This window comes from Mercenaria mercenaria, chromosome 5, assembly GCF_021730395.1.
Source record: "Mercenaria mercenaria strain notata chromosome 5, MADL_Memer_1, whole genome shotgun sequence".
Lineage (NCBI taxonomy): Eukaryota > Metazoa > Mollusca > Bivalvia > Venerida > Veneridae > Mercenaria > Mercenaria mercenaria.
The window spans coordinates 52803728-52829605 of NC_069365.1; the positions used below are offsets into that span (position 1 = coordinate 52803728).

The 25878-nt window shown below is 36.1% G+C and overlaps 1 protein-coding gene across 5 annotated transcripts in view; it reads left to right on the top strand.

Annotated features, from left to right (window-relative positions):
• The window catches only part of LOC123558406 (pericentriolar material 1 protein-like), a 60393-nt gene that overhangs the window by 6571 nt on the left and 27944 nt on the right, over nucleotides 1–25878 (top strand). For 3 of the 5 annotated variants that reach the window (XM_053543568.1, XM_053543566.1, XM_053543570.1), the window contains 15 exons: nucleotides 3311–3514; nucleotides 4071–4169; nucleotides 7847–7942; nucleotides 8308–8427; nucleotides 9599–9784; nucleotides 10913–11017; nucleotides 11737–11830; nucleotides 12372–12550; nucleotides 16465–16713; nucleotides 17124–17286; nucleotides 18097–18232; nucleotides 18931–19101; nucleotides 19394–19603; nucleotides 20131–20331; nucleotides 24860–24983. In XM_053543568.1, coding sequence (XP_053399543.1) covers nucleotides 3311–3514; nucleotides 4071–4169; nucleotides 7847–7942; nucleotides 8308–8427; nucleotides 9599–9784; nucleotides 10913–11017; nucleotides 11737–11830; nucleotides 12372–12550; nucleotides 16465–16713; nucleotides 17124–17286; nucleotides 18097–18232; nucleotides 18931–19101; nucleotides 19394–19603; nucleotides 20131–20331; nucleotides 24860–24983 — 2337 coding nt within the window. Of the gene's footprint in view, nucleotides 1–3310; nucleotides 3515–4070; nucleotides 4170–6954; nucleotides 7048–7846; nucleotides 7943–8307; nucleotides 8428–9598; nucleotides 9785–10912; nucleotides 11018–11736; nucleotides 11831–12371; nucleotides 12551–16464; nucleotides 16714–17123; nucleotides 17287–18096; nucleotides 18233–18930; nucleotides 19102–19393; nucleotides 19604–20130; nucleotides 20332–24859; nucleotides 24984–25878 lie in introns of all 5 variants that reach the window. The other 2 variants (XM_053543567.1, XM_053543569.1) reach the window with 2 other exon arrangements.

A 25878-nucleotide genomic window follows, 5' to 3' on the forward strand; every position in this document is an offset into this window, starting at 1 on the left:
TCCGTGGTTTGTTTATGACAAGTTTGTCAAAGTGAAAGTAGATACGAAGTATAGAAGTTTGACGTAGCGTCACGTGCCACCTGCACTATAATACGGCTGTTATATGATTTTTTCGGCCCCGCTATGCAATGTTTATACACTAGCCTTTATTTTTACTGACATGTAGTAAAATACTACGACTTTGGAACTATTGAATATTACAAATTAATTGTAAGATTCGTATCCGATGCATTAATACCTAATTCACATTACACGTTTCTCGGCAGGAAATAACACATGCACAAGTTCAACAGCAGACGCGCATTCATTTTGAACAAATGTCGGACCAGTTTGTAATAGTTTATGTAAGAATTATTATTGTTATACAAGCACTATTTAAATGTATAATAGTATGTTTTAATTTGCAGTACAATAATAAGTTCTTGCTTTTAACACGATCAGATGATCAACTTTATTTGTTTCGATTATGAATGCTAATTTTGCAAGGTGCTACGGTTTTGACACTTTTTAATTGGCGCCGACTTTTCTCATTGAATATTTCACAGTTTTTAAAAAAATTGCAAATTAGGGGTCGTATTATTATAGATAACGCAGTCGTTAATTGACACATGATCACTCGCTAATCTCCCGCGGCGTTGATTGCAAATTCGGTAACCATAGTAGCGCTGTTTGACACGTGTAGGTTTCACATGTAAGGACAAAAGTACTTGTAGATTTATTCCTGTGAAAATAAAGATTTTTTGGATTTTTTTTTTTCAAAAATTGAAAATCCACGAATTTACGTCCCCACGAAACAGCCGTTTTGGTCAAAACCACGAAATTTCGTGCCGACGAAATTAAATGATTTCACAGTAATTAGTCCAGAGGTACATGCCTTTTATTAATCAAAAATGCCATATTTCATTGCATTTATGCTTGAACATCTTCATTTCTTTACCAGTTATATTTATATAAAATGATAAATCCTTTACAAGTTCTGTTATGGGACAGGTCAGCGTAGTAGGTTGAGGGCCTCTGTGATTGTGAAAAAAATGCGGCATTTCACTGTATAAAGTCTGTCTGTAACACCTTCTCAACAGATCCTTTAACCTTACGCTTATAAAGTCAGCGTCAAGTCTGAGCACAGATATGGTCAAACTGTTGATTGATGAGTTATGTTCCCTTGATTTAATGATCATTTCCTAGTACATTAAATGCAGTGTATCACTTTTAAAAACTTCACATATGTATACCAAACTTGGTATGTTATTTTAAATGCCGGTATGTATGTTCTACCTAGGTTGGGTCATTGTGTTTAAAGCATTTGTGCTCAGGTGAGCCATAAAGGCCCTCCATTTTAGTTGTGGTAGCATACAATATGGTTGCATACAATATATCCCATTTATTCCAACAATTTCCATTTCTATTTTCTCCATTCAGTCAACTTATTATATGCTTAACAGTTATGTTTGTCTTTTCCCAACAATAAAGTTTGTGTTATGCCCAGAATCTATTCTGCCTTTTAAATGAAGCTTAGTATGGGGAGATACACACTCTTTTCAAAATACAGTCGAACTTCGATGGCTCAAACTCGAGGGTCCCGTGGAAATTAGTTAGAGTTTTCCATTGTTCGAGCCATCCAAATGGCGACCATTTTGAAATTGGGAATTTGAGGGCATGTGTTACAAACCTTACATCGTAATATGATATGATGATAAATAAAAAACGAAAGCTGAAATATGCTTTATTATTTATTTTCAAACATGACATAGATACGAAAATAAAACACAGGTAAAACACTAACATAATTAAAGAATTTTGGTGAAGACAGCATCAAATAGAAAGACAAGAATAGCAAACATTTATGAATCATAGTTCAGTACAAATATTATCAAATGTATTGCTTTCCAGTAGCCGACTTAGCTATCCCCCTGTTTCCGGGTCCTTTACTAAGTTGTTCAGCCATGCTAAAGCAGTATGAAAGTTGACATCGGATCTCCCGATTTTATGCAGAAAAAATAAAGACACTGCTCAATTATTTTAAATAATTTTATTCGTATAAATCAAAGCCCATTTAAGCATGTCACTTTGTTTAATTTGTTTGTCGTATACCGACGCTAATTACATAAGCGTGTGAAAATTACGCACGCGCCGGTTAAAGGGGAAGCTTGGCGAATATCAGGCAGAGGTGTGAAAAACTTTGTAAACACAAGCCATTCCGGCGAAAAATTGTCTTTTCGACTGAATAGGTGTAATAATCACTGTAATTAAGCCAAGGGGACCACCAGATGAGTTCGAGAGTTCGAATTTTCGAAGTCCGAGCGATCCGAGGTAGAACTATATAGAATAAAGAAGGAATAAATTCGGGACCGGGCGAAGAGTTCGAGCCATCCATGGTGTTCGAAAGATCCGAGTTTGAGCCATTGAAGTTCAACTGGTGTCTCTAATAGTACACTGTTTTTGTTAGGAAAAAGTCTATTCTAATTTCAAGTAACTTGTATCTCCAGATTAGTCACTACAAGCTTTATAGCTTATTTTTCCTGATGAAAATTGTTCAATTCAATCAGGCAAACATAAAACTTTTTTCTTTGCCTTTGAATCTTTTGATTTTAATTCTTGATTTTAGAGCTGTAAACATTGCTTCTTTTTTGAGAGTGCTAATACAAAATCTTTGTCCACTTGACTAAAACATGCAGGTTTTTGTGCAGTCTTTGTTCAAAACTAATTCAATAATTACTTATTTTAAAAAGTAGCTGTTCTCTAATTTCTTCGATTTTTTTAGTGTTAGTCCTGATAGCTGCTATAGAACTTCCATTTGCAAGACATGTAGTTTGTCACTGTCATGCTTAACTTGTAGAATATTATTCAAACATTAACTGATAAAGCCATTCTTCTGTTCAGAAACATATAATTTTAAAGAAATGAAGGTAAAAATTAATTATTAAGGTTATGAGCTTAATTACCATAGTGGAGCTTATTGTCTTTTTTTCTCCAGTTAATTACCAAAAATGAAATATTTTAGTAACTCTTGCTTTTTTCTCATCTTATGTTAGTTATGTATTTAAGATAGGAGTTTAATTATGCTAAGCAGTAATGCTAATAGGAACACGGTTTGGATAAATATCTTCCAGACATTTTAAAGAATGTAGTAAAACCATGAACCACTGTCTGTTATTTTGTTGGTTGTAAAGTCAATATAAATCTATGTTAACAGTAACATTTGTTTTATTTTTTTAACACTTATCTTGTTGAGACTAACATCCATTTAAAATTACCATTTTATTTATTGCATATCAATAACCTGTTCTGAATTTCACATCTGTTTATACAGGGTGTGAGTAATGATGGAGAGAGGAATAATGAAAGAAATTTGTTACGTAGACGAGAGAATTTACCAAACTATGGAAGACAGGAAAGTGGAGGAAACGTTGAGACTCAGTTGTCAAGGCCAGTACCAAATCAACGTGAAGATAGGAATAACAGAAACAACAACAAGCAGAATCAGAACGAGGCTAGAGCAGCAACAGTGGGAAAAGTATGTGTAACAGTTACCACCTATCGTATTGTCTTCTCTTTTTCGGTCTTCAGCTTTTGTTTAATTTCACCTTACTGAGCAGAATTAATATCGTACTTATACATGTATGTTGGAATGTCAGAATGTTGAATACTTTGAAAAGATTTAGAGTTGATTCTTATGAAAAAAAAATTAACTTATCTGTCAGTGTTTTTAGCTCACCTTTGCAGAATATGCTGGTAGGTTTTAGGATCATTGAATGTCTTTTGTCCATCCTTCGTCCACAGTTTCTTAAAAAGAACATAATCCCCAAAACCACAAAGCTAGTTTCAGTGGAACATCAGAAAAATGTTCCTTCAAATAGTAATCCTTTCCTCTCGCAAATTCAGTCAAATCTAGGTCATCCATAAAAAATTGATTGCCGTTGCAACCAAAAGAAAAACCCTGTCCTCAGACACTGCTTGCCTGATTTCAAAATAATTTTACAGCAATATTAAACTCAGTTGAGCAATCTAGGGTCAGCTCTTGCGATCAACTTTAGATTCTGTGTGTTTATTGAAGAGTTAATATGTTACAGCCTGACAGTAGCCAGATTGTTGGGCGACTGATGCAGATTCGAGATTACATCAAACAAGCTAGTTCTATGATGGACTCTCTAAGAAAATCTGGAGATCCGGTAGGTTTTAAACTTTTTTAAAGTCTGTTCAGAAAGATATCATTGACATGATACTGACTTTCCCCAGATCAAGAAAAACAGTATTGATCATGTCTGTAAAGAAGTGGTGTCTTTTTTTGTGCCATCCATCCCACCCCCTTTGTTAGCTCACCTGAGCACAAAGTGCTCAGGGTGAGGTATTGTGATCGCTCACCGTCCGGCGTCCGTCCGTCCGTCCGTTGTACGTCCGTCCACACTTTCCTTTAAACAACATCTCCTCCTAAACCAACAGGCCAATTTTGATGAAACTTCACAGGGATGTTCCTTGGATGGCCCCCTTTCAAAATTGTTCAAAGAATTGAATTCCATGCAGAACACTGGTTGCCATGGCAACCGAAAGGAAAAACTTTAAAAATCTTCTTCTCAAAAACCAGAAGCCCTAGAGCTTAGATATTTGGTGTGAAGCATTGCCTAGTGGACCTCTACCAAGTTTGTTCAAATCATGACCCCGGGGTCAAAATTGACCCCGCCCCAGGGGTCACTTGATTTTACATAAGAAAATCTTAAAAAATCTTCTACTCAAAAACCAGAAGCCTTAGAGCTTAGATATTTGACATGTAGCATTGCCTAGTAGACCTCTACTAAAATTGTTCAAATCATGACCCCGGGGTCAAAATTGACCCCGCCCCAGGGTCACTTGATTTTACATAGGAAAATCTTCAAAAAATTTCTAAAAATAAACCAGAAGGCCTAGAGCTTAGATATTTCACATGTAGCATTGCCTAGTGGACCTCTACAAAATTTGTTCAAATCATGGCCCCCGGGGTCAAAATTGACCCCGCCCCAGGGGTCACTTGATTTTACATAGGAAAATATTAAAAAAATCTTCTTCTCAAAAACCAGAAGCCCTAGAGCTTAGATATTTGACATGTAGCATTGCCTAGTAGACCTCTACTAAAGTTGTTCAAATTATGACCCGGGGGTCAAAATTGACCCCGCCCTAGGGGTCACTTGACTTTACATAGGAAAATCTTCAAAAGTTTTCTAAAAATAAACCAGAAGGCCTAGAGCTTAGATATTTCACATGTAGCATTACCTAGTGGACCTCTACAAAATTTGTTCATATCATGACCCCCTGGATCAAAATTGACCCCGCCCCAGGGGTCACTTGATTTTACATAGGAAAATCTTCAAAAATTTTCTAAAAATAAACTAGAAGGCCTAGAGACTAGATATTTGACATGTAGCATTGCCTAGTGGACCTCTACAAAATTTGTTCAAACCTTGTCCCCCGGGGTCAAAATTGACTCCGCCCTAGGGGTCACTTGATTTTACATAGGAAAATCTTTAAAAAAAATTCTAAAAATAAACCAGAAGGCCTAGATCTTAGATATTTGACATGTAGCATTGCCTAGTAGACTTTTACAAAATTTATTCAAATCATGACCCCTGGGGTCAAATTGACCCTGCCCCATGGGGTTACTTGATTGTACATAGAAAAATCTTTAAAATTTTCTAAAAATAAACCAGAAGAGCTTAGATATTTGACATGTAGCATTGCCTAGTGGACCTCTACAAAAAGTTTTCAAATCTTGTTTTTAAAGTTACTTAAAGAAAATTTCAACTATATTTTCTCATAATTCTTTTGATTGATTTCTGTTATGATCTTTTGACCTTGAAGACTTGTCCTTAAGTGCAATGATAACAGATGAGCGATATAGGGCCATCATGGCCCTCTTGTTTTGCACTTGGACTTTTGTGTGGGATTTCTATTGGTCAGACCAGAGTTATGGCCCTTGATTTAGTCAAGATATGCATAAAAAGATATACAAGTTTGTGTTTCATGTACCTCATAAAGTATTTGACTTAAAGTCATAAAACATGAGAGGATTGTTATATAGCAAGTGCAGTTGCACGTCTGGTGTTTTGTTTAGGATTTCACTCAGCCAGACCGAGTTACGGATCTTGACTTAGTGAAAAGTACACAAAAAGTGCATAAAAGTTTGTGTTGCATATATCTTAAAAACTATTTCACCTAGAGTCATGTAACCTTGTAGGTTTATTATCCAGCATGTGAATTTGTGCACCTGAACTTTGATTAGATTTCACTCAGCAGGACCCGACTTATGGCCCTTGACTAAGTCAAAATGCATTAAGAACATAAAAGGTTGTGTCCCATGTATCTCAAAAAGTATTTGACCTGGAGCCATAAAACATTAGAGGATTATGATATAGCATATGAAGTTTTGCACCTGGTGTTCTGTTTGGAATTTTACTCAGCCAGTCCAGACTTATAGTCCATAACTTAGTGAAAAACACACATAAAGTGCTTAAAAGTTTGTGTTGTACATATCTTTAAAATTGTTTCACTAACAGTCATGTTACAATGTACAGAGACAGGAAGTAGGGGCACCACTGTCCTATTGACACACATCTAGTTTTTATGCCTCCGAAGGGAGGCATATTAGTTTTCAACTGTCCGTCCGTTAGTTCGTTCGTTCATTCGTCACGACGTTAACTTTTTGCATGAAGGCACTTTACTCGTGAACCACTGCACCCAGGACCTTCAAACTTCACATGCTGATAGTACTTGTTGAGTACACGACCCCTACTGACTTTGGGGTCACCAGGTCAAATGTCAAGGCGCTGCGGGGGCATTTGTCACCATTAGTGACAGCTCTTGTTACAACATTTATCAGCATCTGTTTTGCTTAATTTTTTGTTTTACTTGCCTATTTTAACAAATAACTCTGTACTGATGCTTGAAAAAGATTAATAAAGTCTTATCTACACTCCCATTTTAAAGCTGAATATGAGGAAATGTTGTGAACTTAACCAGCTGGTATTGAATATGAAAGATATAGAATCAGAGTGTTTACAGAACCTTACTGCATTATGGGTAACCAGAACAGTTTATTGTTCTCCACTAGTGAAATCTCAGATCTGTATGTTGGAATCTTCTCATTCCTAAAATTATTCATAATGCATACCAGTCCACCATGGATGCATTTATTAAATAAAATTCTACTGATAAATATATATATATAGAGAGAGATTTTGTTGAGACAAGTAATCTTCCTTCCTTTTTTTTTTTTTCAAAAACTAGGGGCAGAAAATATATTTGAAGAATTTAAGGTGTGACTCATTCTGAATTTAATTGAAACAAAATTAAAATTATAACAGATGTATTTTTCAAGAGCTAGACTTGCTATACCTGAATTAACTTTAGATTCACCTGGTGGAAAAAGCATTGTGCTACAAGCATATTGTTCAATCTAAAGTGTCATAGAGAGGAAATGAAAAATATTTAAAATTATATGATCTCCTGTGTCACATGTGATGAATAATATCTGCATTAAGTTTTGTGAGAATTTCACAGAGGAAATTTAATTGGTTTTGGATTGAAATTGTTAAAACATTTTTAAATGTACAACTCATCAAATCATGTGTTTGTGATTTCTGTTTTGTCAGTGTGTTTGTATTGTGTTACACAATTTCCGTTTAACAATCCATGAATATTCATATTTTTCGAATATTGACAATAATTTTATAGGAAAAGAAACAAATTGATTTTGCCAGTCACTGTCACGTTTTCCTGATGTAAGATTGAGTTAGAAAACATAATAGAATCTGAGATTTCACTGTTAAATTTAGAATGTTGTTAGTTGATGTTTATTGTTTTGTGTTTATTTGGTAAGCCGGGATACAGAGATGAGATGGATCGGTTACAGAAGTTGATGGATCACCTTAAGGAACAAGAAAGGGGTTACACGGGGCTTTTACAAACTTTGCTTGTAAGTTTTCATATTACAGTTCCATTTTAGTTGCATAGAATTTTGATTGTTGTGTGTTAAATTTTATTAGTGTCATTTGTTGACAGATTTGTTGTGCCTAAAAACGTACATTCTAGTTTTTACTGCTATAAAATTGTTTTATTTAAAACTTCAGTGACCACATTTTACATTCAGAATTCAATGGTCATATATGAATTATGTTCTGCAAAAGATTAAAAAAACATCTGTCTAGCACTGTTGTGTTTTGTATTTATTGTTTTTAAGTGCTGAAAATCACACCTTTGTTAATTCTTTGAAACACTGAAAAGTCATCATGCCTTGACATGGGTAGAAGTTACTATTACAGTTTAATACTTTTTTACTAGTCTGTCCGAGACGAACCCGATGTGAATGATGCCAGTCGTGAAATGACTCCAAATGCTGAAACACTAGATGACACAAGATCAGTGGACCTTGATATTCAGTCAGAGTTGTCCGACAGAGAGGTAACTCTTGCTTTCCCTGCTAGATGTTCTCTATCCTTCCTGTTGCACATTTATGTTGATCATGAGTTTTGACCACATGTGCAGTAATTATCCAAGCAGCATGTGCTTTAATACTTAAGTCAAAAGAAAAATAAACTAAATGGCATATTTAGCAATTTAAAGATGATGATGTTGAGTAAACTGAAAGTAAAGATTGTCAGATTGCATAAAAAGACCCTTTGATTCTTTTCAAAATTGTTCACAAAGAAAAAAAAACAAGGTAAGTACTTGTGTTATTGGCAAAAAGTGTTTTCTGATGTTTTTTAACCTTTAGCCTGCTGGCGGCAAGTAATTTTGCCTTTGCGACCAGTGCAGACCAAGATCGGCCTGCACATCCGTGCAGGCTGATATTGGTCTGCACTGGTCGCTATTCAGTTAGTAAATTTTCAGTGAACAACCCTTTGAATAATAAGTGATGCTGCCCAAACTGAATGAGGGACCAGTCCATTTTAGAATTTTAGCAGGGTAAAGGTTAAAAGTAAAATTAGAAGAAATAAACACATGCTGCTTTGTTATAACTGCATTTTGCTGATTGTATATATGTAAAGCACTGTTTCTTCTTGTATATATCTCTTCTGTATACTTAAAACTGGATAATTAAAGTCTTGTGAAAATCACTGTCTGAACCAGAATCAAAGGCTGGTTTAACTTCTGAAGTCAATAAGTTTACGTTGACTTTCAGACATATGAATATGAAAGCCTTTGAAAATGGTTCATAAAGATTTTATTGATTGACTGTAACCAGAGTATAAATTTCCTTCCTACTGTTAAAGTATGACATAAACAGAACACATTGTCTTTGATAGAGCACTTATTTTTACTTGTATGAAAAATGTATTTATGTGACAGACCACTTAACAAAGATGAACCCTTTCATAATTTGTATTTAATTACAGAACGTTTGAAGACAATATATTGAAGCACAAGTTCAGATAGGAAAAATTTATAGACCAGCAACATTTCATTTCTCAGTAGAAAAAAATTAATCTGAGCTTAATATGTTTGTTTAGTTTCTAAAAAATGGATATGAATTAAGATTAGAAAAAATGTTCTCGGATTCAGATTTATTTTCATATTTAAAAAAAAAACAAAAAAAAGAAAATTAAGTGCATAAAATTACAATCATTTAAAGGAGAGGCCAGTGAGTTCATCTTCAAGGCCCAGAATTGAGGATAACCTTGGCTTGACTTCTGATAATGATGGTGAAGTGGAAGAAGGGGTTCCATCGGAAACATCTGAAAATTCTAGTACAATGGATGACACTGTGATATCAGCTAGGAAAAACGAAGAATGGGATTATGAATTGGGAGAGTCTGAGGTTTGTTACAGATCATAATTAAATACATTTTGTTTTTGGTGAGGGGTTGGACAAGTAAGAATTTCAAACTTTGGTACTTTTGTGACTAGTAAGTACTGGAATAACATAATTTCATATTACCCTAATAGCTAATATCAAAGGAATCTGAAAGGATAAGTGTGTTTTGGTGTAAATTAAGATTTCTGTGTAAGTTTGTTTGGCTGGTAAGTAATTGTCATTTCTGGTCACTTTCGGAATATGTAAGGTGCATGTATATATATGGCAGTCATAAATCCGCGAAAAATAACTGCTGATGAGAAAAAAATACAATACATGAACAAAAAAGCGAAAAATTTCCTCAAAAGTATGACAGACAGATGTTAGGGTGACTTTAGACTTCAAACAAATAAAATTATTTGCCAAGTCAGGTTAAAAAATTAATGTTTTTTTACTTACTATTTATGGAATTGAACCTTTCCCTCAAATACCTGGATACTTGTCTGATCCCAGTTTATGATGTGTTACCCGTGGTGTTTCATACACTTTTTTACTTGTTTGGTAGCTTTTGTTTCAAACATAATACAACCATAGTTTCTAGCATGTATCTGCACCTTGTTGCAGGTAGTTACTATGCTTTTGGTATGCAGTAGGTGCTTTCTGTATCACTTAAGTCTTGTGGATGTATTTTTGGTGTTGTAGAGTTCTGTATTTCCTATACTCTAGTTGACTCTGTATTTGATTTTTTAAGAACGTCTTTCAAAGTATTATATTTAATATATCATTGTTTTATCCATTTATGTGTTTCGAATTGGCTACACTTTAAATTTTCTGTAAATTCTCTGTCATATTGATAAATTGATAATCATAAATATATACATATAATTTTGCTACATATTCCACAAAATGTGTTAATATATTGTAAATAGTGAATGAAAGGGCATAAAAATTATTTGAAATAGGAAAAAAAGATTACTTTGTTGTAAGAAAAATGGAGTGTAATATAGATTACCATTCTAAAGATAAACATGAATTGTATTTGTACTTTGGGATATAATTCCATGCTTTGACATGACAAAAATGTCAACAAAAAAATACTTTCTCAGAAATAATGATTTCTCAGTATCAGACTTTGTGACCTTGTGTTTGTAGCTTGCATTGGGTGGGGTCAACAATCCGCGTGAGGCAGCTGAGACTCTGGTAGCATTGAGGCAGCAACAAGAACTCCTGCAGAAACTTATTGAACAACAGGAACAGGTGAGAATTGCTTCATACCTATATAGTTGGCTTGGCAAGCCTTTCATTGTAATGTACCCATATATAATGCACACACATGTTGCTCCCCTGATTTTAGCCCAAATTGAGGGGGGGGGGGGGACTTTTTGTAAATTTTTGAGTAAGATTGAAAACGAAAGTAGAAGTTTACACTGACACCAGTAATAAATCTTACCACCACAGCATTGAGCGTAATTTGCCTCAGCATACTACCATTTATCGATTTTTGTATCTCTAGCTTAGATAGGTTTTTTTTAGCACAGTGAGTAGTTTATTTTTATGGAAATAGTTAAAAATCATAAACTTGTTTTGAAGTTGAAAAAATCATTTAAACCAGTTATGATACATACTCGCAATTCAGAGGTAGTCTCGGGGTAAAAAAAACTGCACATTATACACTGGTATCTACGGTATACCTTGTGGAGTTGGTTTTGTAGTTAGAAAGCAGTAAATTGTTTTACCTTTATATTGTAAGTGTTAAATAACGGATGCCATTATTACCAGTATATATATTTTGTTCAGTTTGTATCTTGAACTTTCATGCTGTTCAATATTTTATATGATTTAAAAGATAGTAAAAAATAATGTTCAGAAGAAATATATGCTTTAACATATGTGTTCTGGATACAGTAAGAATTTAGGTAGCCAAAATTTACTTCTTGCAAGTGATGCTATATAAGGCATATTGTATATTTATATAGATGCGAGCATTGAGAGGCAGGCAGGCTGCACTCTTAGCACTGCAACAGGATGCTGAGGCCAAACTTGCTACCACTAGACAGAAGAGTAATGAAGGTATACCATTGTTTTTACTGACAGTAAATATGTGCAAGATGAATGGTAATGATTGTTTCTGATGATAAGAACATTTTACACAGGAATTTGTGAATTTATAATGTAATGAAACGTTAAATATGCTATTTTTAAGGAATGGAAGGTTGCTGTAGTAAGAAATAACAAGACATTATTTTTCTAATAATCCATTTTGTTCAGATACTTCGAGTTCTGAATTTCGAGTGCTGACTGTGCAGGTCATATAAAAAGTGTTCCATGAGTGTTCAGGCATAAATAAATGTCTTTTATAATGATTACTGGTATATGGAGGACATTGTGTACAGATGTTGTGAAGTTGTTTCATTTCAAAAGAGGTCTGACTCAATTTAAGTTCAGTATTTCAAATCTCACTCTGAGTAGAAGTTTGGAAATACCAGGTTCTTATAAAAACAAAACACTGAAATTCATCAATTTGTTGATTTCAAATTTAATTGATTATTTTGGTATGAGTGACACATCAGTATATAAAGTATGGATTATGAAAGTAATTTGTACATTTCAGCACGTTCTGTCTCTAATACCTTGGAGGAGGCTGCAGCTTTTATGACAAACAGGGTAGACTCACTGTCAGCAGCTGGTGGAGCATCAGGGAGTAATGCTACTCGTCAGCAGCAGGCTGACCCAGAATTGCTGGACATTAGACAGCAATTACAATACCTCAGAAATGAGCTCAAATCTCAGGTTTGATATATTTGTTTTAAAGATATATTCAGATTAAAAGAAAAATGTTGTAAGCTTTGAAAGATGACATACAAAAGTCTTACTATATAAAGGTAGCTTTGGATTTTGAAAGTTTCATTTAAACCCATTGCTTGGTAGTAAATTAAGATATGCCTTTTTTCTGATAAATGGAAACCACAAGTATGATAAAAAGGGCATTGCTGAAAAGTATAATTGTTTTTATTAGCTCACCTGTCACAAAGTGACAAGGTGAGCTTTTGTGATCGCGCGGTGTCCGTCGTCCGTCCGTGCGTGCGTCCGTAAACTTTTGCTTGTGACCACTCTAGAGGTCACATTTTTCATGGGATCTTTATGAAAATTGGTCAGAATGTTCATCTTGATGATATCTAGGTCAAGTTCGAAACTGGGTCACATGCCTTCAAAAACTAGGTCAGTAGGTCTAAAAATAGAAAAACCTTGTGACCTCTCTAGAGGCCATATATTTCACAAGATCTTCATGAAAATTGGTCAGAACGTTCACCTTGATGATATCTAGGTCAAGTTCGAAACTGGGTCACGTGCCTTCAAAAACTAGGTCAGTAGGTTTAAAAATAGAAAAACCTTAGAAAAACCTTGTGACCTCTCTAGAGGCCATATATTTCACAAGATCTTCATGAAAATTGGTCAGAACGTTCACCTTGATGATATCTAGGTCAGGTTCGAAACAGGGTCACGTGCCATCAAAAAGTAGGTCAGTAGGTCTAAAAATAGAAAAACCTTGTGACCTCTCTAGAGGCCATATATTTCACAAGATCTTCATGAAAATTGGCCAGAACGTTCACCTTGATGATATCTAGGTCAGTTTCAAAACTGGGTCACCTGCCTTCAAAAACTAGGTCAGTAGGTCTAAAAATAGAAAAACCTTGTGACCTCTCTAGAGGCCATATTTTTCATGGGATCTGTATGAAAGTTGGTCAGAATGTTCATCTTGATGATATCTAGGTCAGGTTCGAAACTGGGTCACGTGCCTTCAAAAACTAGGTCAGTAGGTCTAAAAATAGAAAAACCTTGTGACCTCTCTAGAGGCCATATATTTCACAAGATCTTCATGAAAATTGGTCAGAATGTTCACCTTGATGATATCTAGGTCAAGTTCGAAACTGGTTCATGTGCCATCAAAAACTAGGTCAGTAGGTCAAATAATAGAAAAACCTTGTGACCTCTCTAAAGGCCATATTTTTCATGGGATCTGTATGAAAGTTGGTCTGAATGTTCATCTTGATGACGTCTAGGTCGTCTTCGAAACTGGGTCACATGCGGTCAAAAACGAGGTCAGTAGGTCTAAAAATAGAAAAACCTTGTGACCTCTCTAGAGGCCATATATTTAATGAGATCTTCATGAAAATTGGTCAGAATGTTCACCTTGATGATATCAAGGACAAATTCAATAGTGGGTCACGTGCCATCTAAAACTAGGTCAGTAGGTCAAATAATAGAAAAACCTTGTGACCTCTCTAGAGGCCATATTTTTCATGGGATCTGTGTGAAAGTTGGTCTGAATGTTCATTTTGATGATATCTAGGTCAAGTTCGAAAGTGGGTCACAGGCCTTCAAAAACTAGGTCAGTAGGTCAAATAATAGAAAAACCTTGTGGCCTCTCTAAAGGCCATATTTTTCATGGGATCTGTATGAAAATTGGTCTGAATGTCAGTAGATCTAAAAATAGAAAAACCTTGTGACCTCTCTAGAGGCCATACTTGTGAATAGATCTCCATAAAAATTGGTCAGAATGTTCACCTTGATGATATCTAGGTCAAGTTCGAAACTGGGTCAACTGCGCTCAAAAACTAGGTCAGTAGGTCTAAAATTATTAAAATCTTTTGACCTCTCTAGAGGCCATATTTTTCAATGGATCTTCATGAAAATTGATCTGAATGTTCACCTTGATGATATCTAGGTCAATTTCGAAACTGGGTCACGTGCGGTCAAAAACTAGGCCAGTAAGTATAAAAATAGAAAAACCTTGTGACCTCTCTAGAGGCAATATTTTTCATGAGATCTTCATGAAAATTAGTGAGAATGTTCACCTTGACGATATCTAGGTAAAGTTTAAAACAGGGTCACATACCTTCGAAAACTAGGTCAATAGGTCAAATAATAGAAAAACCTTGTGACCTCTAGAGACAATATTTTTCAGTGGATCTTCATGAAAATTGGTCAGAATTTTTATCTTGATAATATCTAGGTCAAGTTCAAAACTGGGTCACATGAGCTCAAAAACTAGGTCACTATGTCAAATAATAGAAAAAACGACGTCATACTCAAAACTGGGTCATGTGGGAAGAGGTGAGCGATTCAGGACCATCATGGTCCTCTTATTATACCTGTCTTTTGTCTGCAATGATAAAATCCCATTACCAGAGAAAGAGATTTTTTGACTATCAAAAACATTTTCAACCTTTTTGACACGTGACCAAGCGAAAGTGACTGTCAGGTCATGTGACCGCGCTGATATTTTGAAAATCATATAAGGGCAATTAACTGCTTCAATTTTTTAGCCAAATGATTGCCTCCCTTGTACACGTATAGTAGTAACGTCACTATTCAATGTGTACAAAGGCGATTACCGCGCTAAAGATGAAACTGTTAAATTAAATGAATTAAATAGAATAGTGAGCTATTGGACTCGCCCATGCGTCGGCGTCCGCATCGGCGTCCGCGTCCCGATTTTGGTTAAGGTTTTGTATGTAAGCTGGTATCTCAGTAACCACTTGTGGGAATGGATTGAAACTTCACACACTTATTCACTGTGACAAACTGACTTACATTGCACAGGTTCCATAACTCTATTTTGCTTTTTTACAAAATTATGCCCCTTTTACGACTTAGAAATTTTTGGTTAAGGTTTTGTATGTAAGCTGGTAACTCAGTACTTACTAATGGGAATGGATTGAAACTTCACATACTTGTTCACTGTCATGATCTGACATGCACTAAGCAGGTCCCATAACTCTTTTTTTTTTCAAAATTATGCCCCTTTTTCGACTTAGCAGTTTTTGGTTAAATTTTTGTATGTAATCTGATATCTCAGTATCCACTAATTGGAATGGATTGAAACTTCACACACTTGTTCACTGTCATGATTTAACATGCACTGTGAAGGTCCCATAACTCTACTTGGCATTTTTACAAAATTATGCCCCTTTGACTTAGCAGTTTTTTGTTAAGTTTTTGTATGTAAGCTGGTATCTCAGTATCCACAAATTGGAAAGGATTGAAACTTCACACACTTGTTCACTGTCATGATATGACATGCAGTACAGAGGTTCAATACCTCTACTTTGCATTTTACAAAATTATGTCCCTTTTTCAACTTTTGTATTCATTCAATTGACAAGGCTGTTGAATAGTGGAGCGTTGCTGTCCTCCGACAGCTCTTGTTATGTACTTAATTTTGTTCGGTATAATAAAATAAATATCATATGGCAGCGTGTGTGACATTGATATTGTCAACCCTCGAAACACAATGTCACCACTCGGCTTTTGCCTCGGGTGACATTCTGCCCTCGGGTTGACAATATCAGTGTCACACACGCTGCCATATGATATTTATATAATGTAGCTGTTTGACAGAGGTAGCAACAGAAAAAGGTATTAACCCTTACCATGCTGGACACGATTGATTCTGCCTTTGCGACCAGTGTAGATCATGATCAGCCTGCACATCTGTGCAGACTGATCATGATCTCCACTGTTCGCTATTCAGCCAGTATCTTTTTGGTAAGCAACCCTTTTAACAGTTAATGGTTCTGTCTAAATTGAAAGATGGACAAGTTCAATATAGAAATTTAGCATGGTAAGGGTTAAAGTGCTAAACAACCATTATCTCTTGAAATTGTGAAGGCCTTTAATGTAATGCTTAAATAATTATACAGGATCAGAATACCCAAGCTCAGGCTGCCACTGGAAGAAATCTGCAGAGTAATCGTCCTAGAGATGCTAGACCTAAAAACCAGCCGCCACCCAGACCACCCTCGCCAAAGTTTGCTGACAGACCGACCAGTGAGAGAGAGGCTCAGCTTGTGAGAGACATGGTACCACCGACTGAAATGAGTAAGGACCAACTGCAGGCAAGGTTACAGGAGTTACTTGGCAAGAAAGATCAACTGGACAAGCTAATTCAGGTAAGATGAAAGTTGTATGCTTGAATTTTTTACTATTTATAGCATGGTAGTGTCTAACGTGCTAAGTATACATGTATATCACTCTGGGGCCTCAGTGGCAGGTTCTCAGTTGGGGAAGTGTGAAGCTACCAATACAAAGGTGTAGTGAGGAATTTTTTGCTTGTGAAGTTGGGAAATAGACATTGCATCAAAAGCCTTCTTCTCCACAACTTTAGGTTTTGTTTCTTTTTTAAACTGGTAAGTTTAGGAATTCTCCAGTGATTCACAAGATTCTTGGCATAGGTAAACAAAAATATTTTGTAAAATCAAAAAAGGATGGGGTAGAGAGTTATTTTATAAATACCTACCTGTGTTTGTAAAATGTTACCTGCTATGGTTTTTAAAAACTCATTGAGTCATGAATACAATAGGAGGAGTTTTCAAACCCTATGTTGCCAATGCCAACAGAACAAATGAATCGAGATGAGCTACAGAACAAACTGAGAGAACTGCAGGGTAAGAAGAAAAGAATGGACTCCATGTTGCAAGAGCTACAGTCCTTGAGAAGTAATCCAGCCTTCCTACTGAATAATGGTGAGCATATAATATATGTATATTCAGTAGTGTTGCTTGTAAGCAACAAAAATATGTCTAATAAGAAGTCATTTTACATGCACACAGTAATACGCACAGTTTTGCCTACAAAAAAGTTGCATAACACTAAATCTACTTTGGAAACTTAATAGATCCTATATAATGTAGCGTAAAATGTCCCCTGAATACTGAGCAACCCAATATATTGATAGGATAGTGAAAAACACTTAACACCTCTATGAAATAGCAACCCATGTGCAGTCACATGTCATAATTTGTCTGCATCTTGCTGGTGATGCTATGAAATACATCAAGGTGTCATAATCACTTTTGGTCTCGGATGACAAAAACAATTTCATCTGTTGGTGAAATAATGAGAGTAACATGAGCAGTGATCTTACGTGTGAGTAGTTATTTTTGATGGTCGTTTGTTTGGATTTGTTACTTATTTTGGTTTGATGATTGTTTGTTCTCTAAGAAAAAAATAATTTGTCATTTCGTTCAAAGGCATGGTATGAGAATAGAAATGTAAATAAAGTGCAAAAGTTGTGAAATGTTTATTATGTTATTTACTGAAGTATAAAACATGATTTACATTGTTTTCTTAAATTTCTACATATTTCTTTCAAACTGGACTTCCTACTAATAGAAATCCTTAACAGTGAACCCTGATAAATCAAACTTTTTTTTGTGTGTGTGTGAGGGGGGGGGGGGGGGGGGGTCCTGTAGTGTGTGGGGTTTGGAGGGGTTCCACTGTATTAATTTGATTAATGAAAGCTGTTGATTGATACATGAATTTCCTTTTCACAGCTTTATCTGAGGCTGGAAATAGAACAGCTCCGACTCCCCCATCAGCTGAAATGGATCCTGTCAACACTTCAACAGAAGGAACAGACAATCTTACCAATGGAGTACTGGAAATGTTAGATTCCAGACAGAAGATGCAGTGAGTTCTCTTTCATACATGTTTTCTTTAGGAAGAGTGCAGATCTGTGGATCTCTGGGTCATGAGCTTGATCCTTGAGTGGGGCATTTGTTCTGTGACAATTTGATAAAAGATGGGTTTAAAATCATTCGTCTTCCCCATGTTTTTTATGTGGACAAGTTAGCATTTACTTGCAGATAACATGTTAGTACTGGTACAGAATCCAGGAACACTTGTTGAGTTAACTGCCTGCTATTGCATAATTGAAATTGTTGAAAAATGGCATGGAACCAAAAATAATATTTTCTGAGGGAAATGTGGGGATGATAATTTTTCAGTGTGTACTTTTCTATCTTCAGTGTTACGGACTTAAAGTGGTCATTGCTATTTCTTTCAAACCTGTGGACAGTACCCACCTGGCACTGAAGACCTCTTTATTAATTTTTTTGAATTCAGCCTTTTCGTTTAATTCAACTTGTGAAAAAAGACCATCAACACTAGAAGACCACCGTTTTGCTTTTTCCCCTGCATGGTATTTAGATAATTGACTGTACACAATGTATGAACTCATTGTGAACATTTTACTTCTGCAAAATACTTTTTTGCTGCAGAATAAAATATACAACTGACAAAATAGGTCACTGATTTTTGCATTAGTAAGACTAAGCTGAGAGTCATAGAAATATTTTCCTTATACCAGTGATCACTTTGTTCAACAGGAAATTGAATGAAGTTAAGGACAGACTGTCTCAGCTAAAGTCTTTGGTTCACATGTACGAGAGTACAGAAGGTGCTTCAGGTAGCAGAGAGCAAGTTGACAATGAAGATCAAGCTTCAGTACCGGCCTACAGTGATTATGGTGTTGAGGCTGAAGTTTCTAGGGATAGAGGGTATGTGTAGGTTTCATTTAACTGAAGAACTGATCTCGAGTAAAAAGTAAAATGCAATCTATGTTGGTAGAAAAGTGATAGACATTTCTGCTCTTGTACAGTTTGGCCTTTGAAATATATATAAGTTTGCTATCTAGGGTTTTGTGCCTAAATTTAAGAATGGACAGTGAAAGTTTTTCATTGGGCACATTTCATTTTGTTTGTCTTAGAATATTCAGATGCTGGTAATATGTGCAAAAAAATGACTGCTTACAGTTTCTGTTTGTGTGATGTATAGTGATACTTGTTACAGGCCAGACAGAGAGCCCCAACAAGTTAAAGCAACAGTAAAACCTCAGATAAACATCCCAGTACGACCACAGCAACAAGCTCTTGAAGATTCTGATGAAAATAACAGTTCATCATCATCATCATCCTCGTCATCATCGGAAAGTGAGACAGAATCACAGCTCTCTAGTCTGGGACCATGGGGAGATGATCCGGAAATACAGGAAAAAGTCAAGTATGTGTAAGGCCTTACGATGATACCATTTTAGACATTCAAAGCTATATTATATATATATATATTTTTTTTATTTTTTTTTTTAATATGGCAAAAGATTTAAGTTATATATACAGCCTTAAAAAAAAAAGTTTTCCATAATTAAGAAAATTAGCCTAACAAAGAAAATTGGTTCCTTACAATTTTAGACTTTAATTTTTGTCGACATATGCTAGATCTTTTTCATTTTAAGTTGTTCTGAAATTCAGAAACGTGATCACCTTGATAGCCTATTGGTAGAGCAACTGTTTGCTCACTGGGAGCGTCATAACAAAGACAAAGAATGGTACTATTAGCTTCCTCGCCTAGCGCTCGGTATTATGAGGATAGCTCTAGGACTAGTCAGCCTAATGTCAGTATAATTTGACTGGATAGGGGATCATTTCATGTGTACAGTGTGATTTCAACTGAGGCAGACTGCTACAAGTAGACACCATCATTTATATGACTGAAAAAGGACCCTAAACACACATTTTACTGATTTACAGAAAACTGAAAGCAGCTAAGGAGAAGTTAAAGCATTTACAGAATCTGGTAGCAATAGTGCAGCACTCGCCAGGTATGGCTGAGGAGTTACCTGATAATCTAGCTGAGATTGCAGCAAGTATGGAGGATGTAGAATCTCAGCTTACACAGACGGATGATAGAAATAATGCCAGTGAGGGAGAAGTTCCAAATCAGACTGAGAGGTACAGCTTTTGTTGATTAAACAGAGAGCAAGTTTTAAGTATGTCAGTGTAGATTTTCATAAAACTGTTCTTTCATTACCATTCATTGATGTCTAATAAACAAGTATCTGTAAAGGAAAACAAGCTTTATGTAACCTCACTTATGATCAACAACATGAGCTACTAAAATCTTGTGTGACCGACATGGTATCCAATCGTTTTGCTCAGTATCTGTTATTACTTAATGGATGTGATTCAAATTAAAAATAGTTGTTCTATATAACCAACCCAGTCATATGACACAGGGTCCATAACTCTGGCATTATTATGTCTTCCACCACACAGTATTGTGGGAGACATATTGGTTTACTCCAGTCTGTGTGTGTGTCTGCCACAAAGCTTGTCCGCACTCTAAGTCGAACATTTCTCATCCGATCTTCACCAAACTTCAACAAAATGTGTCTGCCAATAAGTGCTTGGCCAAGTTCGATAACTAGCCAAATCGGCCTAGGCACTTCGGAATTATGGCCCTTGATTTACCAAAAACACTCAGATTTCTTGCGCAGTTTTACCCCTAAACCGGCGCCTATACTACTAGGAATTTTATAAAACTTGGGTCAAATGATCACCTCATCAAGACGATGTGCAGAACCCATGAGTCAGCCATGCTGGCTCAAGGTCAAGGTCACAACTTAGGGTCAAAGGTTTTGAGCCTTCCATTTTGTGTCCGCTCTATATCTTCTAAACTCCTTGAAGGATTTTCATGAAACTTGGGTCAAATGATCACCTCATCAAGACGATGCGCAGAACCCATGGGTCAGCCTTGTCGGCTCAAGGTCAAGGTCACAACTCAAGGTCAAAGGTTTGAGCCTTCCATTTGGTGTCCGCTCTATATCTCCTAAACCCCTTGAAGGAATTTTATCAAACTTGGGTCAAATGATCACCTCATCAAGACGATGTGCAGAACCCATGAGTCAGTCATGCCGGCTCAAGGTCAAGGTCACAACTTAGGGTCAGAGGTTTGAGCCTTCCATTTTGTGTCCGCTTTATATCTCCTAAACTCCTTTAAGGATTTTCATCAAACTTGGGTCAAACGATCACCTCATCAAGGCAATGTCCAGAACTTATGAGTCAGCCATGTCAGCTCAAGGTCAAGGTCACAACTCAAGGTCAAAGGTTTGAGCCTTCCATTTGGTGTCCGCTCTATATCTCCTAAACCCCTTGAAGGAATTTTATAAAACTTGGGTAAAATGATAACCTCATCAAAACGATGTGCAGAAATTATGAGTCAACCATGCCAGCTCAAGGTCAAGGTCACAACTAAGGGTCGACATTTTGAGCCTTCCATTTTGTGTCCACTCTGTATCTCCTAAACCCCTTGAAGGATTTTCATCAAACTTGGGTCAAATGATCACCTCATCAAGAACTCATGAGTCAGCCATGTCAACTCAAGGTCAAGGTCACAACTGAAGGTCAAAGGTTTCAGCTCTGTATCTCCTAAACCCCTTGAAGGATTTTCATGAAACTTGGGTCAAATGATCACCTCATCAAGACGTTGTGCAGAATTCATGAGTCAGCCATGTCAGTTCAAGGTCAAGGTCACAGCTAAAATCAAAGGTTTACCCTTTCACTATCCATAGCAGTGGCGGGGGATTTAGCTGTCTTTCAGACTGCCTTGTTTTATCAATTATGCCCCCTTTTTAGCTCACCTGTCACATAGTGACAAGGTGAGCTTTTGTGATCACGCAGCGTCCGTCGTCCGTGCGTGCATGCGTCCGTCCGTCCGTAAACTTTTGCTTGTGACCACTCTAGAGATCACATTTTTTGTGGGATCTTTATGAAAATTGGTCAGAATGTTCACCTTGATGATATCTAGGTCAAGTTCGAAACTGGGTCACGTGCCTTCAAAAACTAGGTCAGTAGGTCTAAAAATAGAAAAACCTTGTGACCTCTCTAAAAGCCATATATTTCAAAAGATCTTCATGTAAATTGGTCAGAATGTTCACCTTGATGATATCTAGGTCAAGTTCGAAACTGGGTCACGTGCGGTCAAAAACTAGGTCAGTAGGTCTAAAAATAGAAAAACCTTGTGACCTCTCTAGAGGCCATATATTTCAAAATTTCTTCATGAAAATTGGTCAGAACGTTCACCTTGATGATATCTAGGTCAAGTTCAAAACTGGGTCACGTGCCATCAAAAACTAGGTCAGTAGGTCAAATAATAGAAAAACCTTGTGACCTCTCTAAAAGCCATATTTTTCATGGGATCTGTATGAAAGTTGGTCTGAATGTTCATCTTGATGATATCTAGGTCAAGTTCGAAACTGGGTCATGTGCGGTCAAAAACTAGGTCAGTAGGTCTAAAAATAGAAAAACCTTGTGACCTCTCTAGAGGCCATATATTTCATGAGATCTTCATGAAAGTTAGTCAGAATGTTCACCTTGATGATATCTAGGTCAAGTTCGAAAGTGGGTCACGTGCCTTCAAAAACTAGGTCATTAGGTCAAATAATAGAAAAACCTTGTGACCTCATTAGAGGCCATATTTTTCATGGGATCTGTATGAAAGTTGGTCTGAATGTTCATTTTGATGATATCTAGGTCAAGTTCGAAAGTGGGTCACGTGCCTTCAAAAACTAGGTCATTAGGTCAAATAATAGAAAAACCTTGTGACCTCTCTAAAGGCCATATTTTTCATGGGATCTGTATGAAAGTTGGTCTGAATGTTCATCTTGATGATATCTAGATCAAGTTCGAAACAGGGTCATGTGCAGTCAAAAACTAGGTCAGTAGGTCTTGAAATAGAAAAACCTTGTGACCTCTCTAGAGGCCATACTTGTGAATGGATCTCCATAAAAATTGGTCAGAATGTTCATCTTGATAATATCTAGGTCAAGTTCGAAAGTGGGTCACGTGCCTTCAAAAAGTAGGTCAGTAGGTCAAATAATGAAAAAACGTTGTGACCTCTCTAGAGGCCATACCCTTGAATGGATCTTCATGAAAATTGGTCAGAATGTTCACCTTGATGATATCTAGGTCAAGTTTGAAACTGGGTCTCGTGCCTTAAAAAACTAGGTTAGTAGGTCAAATAATATAAAAACCTTGCGACCTCCCTAGAGGCCATATTTTTCATGGGATCTGTATGAAAGTTGGTCTGAATGTTCATCTTGATGATATCTAGGTCAAGTTAGAAACTGGGTCAACTGCGGTCCAAAACTAGGTCAGTAGGTCTAAAATTATTAAAATCTTTTGACCTCTCTAGAGGCCATATTTTTCAATGGATCTTCATGAAAATTGATCTGAATGTTCACCTTGATGATATCTAGGTCAGTTTCGAAACTGGGTCACGTGCGGTCAAAAACTAGGCCAGTAGGTATAAAAATAGAAAAACCTTGTGACCTCTCTAGAGGCCATATTTTTTATGAGATCTTCATGAAAATTAGTGAGAATGTTTACCTTGATAATATCTAGATAAAATTCAAAACAGGGTCACGTACCTTCGAAAACTAGGTCAATAGGTCAAATAATAGAAAAACGTTGTGACCTCTCTAGAGGCCATATTTTTCAATGGATCTTCATGAAAATTGGTCAGAATTTTTATCTTGATAATATCTAGGTCAAGTTCAAAACTGGATCACATGAGCTCAAAAACTAGGTCACTATGTCAAATAATAGAAAAAACAACGTCATACTCAAAACTGGGTCATGTGGGAAGAGGTGAGCGATTCAGGACCATCATGGTCCTCTTGTTTACTTATAATTTCAGGTTAAACCTTGTGATGCACTTCAAAATTTGCTCCAGCTCAATTATTACTGAATGGATTTGATTCAAACTTAGAATAGCAGTTCCATACTATTAGTCACATGATATGACACATGGTGCATTACTGATGCAGAGATATTCCATTAACTGTGTCTCTTTTATACTTCGTTAATTTTTTTTGTTGCACTTTCACTGTATCTCTGTTAATACTGAATACATTTGACTCGGACTTAAACTATTTTCCAATATCATCATCCACATGGAGTCATTAAACACTCCAGTGATAGCTTCAGTTTTCACAGATGTGCCCTATTTCAATATCCAGCATCGAAAAAGTTTGAGGGCACTGTCTATTGTGACAGCTCTAGTTAACAATTCCATTAAATGAAATTTTTTTAAGCTTTATTGCAGGTTTTTATAGTGAATAATTGAAATACAGCTGTGAACTATATCTGATAATTTTACAGTCAGATACGGTTACAAAATGAACTAGGCACATTTTGGTTAAAAACATCAGAGATACCTGAAGTTTAAAGAAATTTGTTTAACATGTGAGATCAAGAAGTCTGTATTTGAGAACACCAGATATTGCATTTTTATAGCTGTGCCACTATTGAATGAGTTGCATCTGGTTAAGTTTCGACATTTGAACATGATTGTCAATTACACATTTTGTGCCATGAAAATCTTAAAAAAGGGTTTGTTATTAACTTATATTTGCATGATAATTTCTAGATTAAGTGTTCTGTGTCAGATTTTCATGCCAGAATGCATCTATGATTACAGGGATGCATATTACCAGGTAAAGATGGAAGAACAAATGAATGAGTTAGAGGACTTGCAGAATGAGAAATCTCGCCTTCTTGCTATACAAACACAGTTACAGTCTTTACATGACAAATTTACACAGGTATAAACAAATATATTAAGTTCCAATATTCATACACGCATCGTCTGGGAAAACATAAAACGTATAAAACACAGATGGATATGTTTTACGAATAAGATTGTGTAGTTCTGTGAATGTCAACAACTAATGTGATTGTCTTGACATTCATTATATTCCAGCAGAAGTTTTACATATACGCCATTACAAAAAAGCACATTTTGTATTACACAATGCAAAGGAACTCGCCTGCAAATGTTTTTTTAAGGAATGGGTATAGCAGACTGTATGAAGAAAGTTTGCTTTGTAGAAAGGGTATATTTTTAGCTCACCTGTCACGTAGTGACAAGGTGAGCTTTTGTGATCGCCCATCGTCCGTCCGTCCACAATTGCTTGTGAACACGATAGAGACCACATTTTGCAATCCATTTTAATCAAACTTGCACACAACTTGTATTTGCGTAATATCTCGGTTCCTTTCGAAAACTGGCCAGATCCCATCATGGGTTCCAGAGTTATGGCCCCTTAAAGGGCCAAAATTTGCTATTTTGGCTTGTGAACACAATAGAGACCACATTTTGCAATAGATTTTAATCAAACTTGCACACAACTTGTATTGGCATGATATCTCGGTTCCTTTCGAAAACTGGCCAGATCCCATCATGGGTTCCAGTGTTATGGCCCATTAAAAGGCCAAAATTTGCTGTTTTGGCTTTTGCAACCATATAGAGACTTACTTTATTTATGGTTTGATTTGATACAAACTTGCAAAATATCTTTAACAACAATAGATCTTGGATTCTATGATGAATCCGTCAGATCCAATCATAGGTTTTGGAGTTACTGCCCCTGATTGACCCCTGAAAGAGCCAAAATTTGTTAATTTTTACCTTGTAAACACGATACAAGTGACATTTTA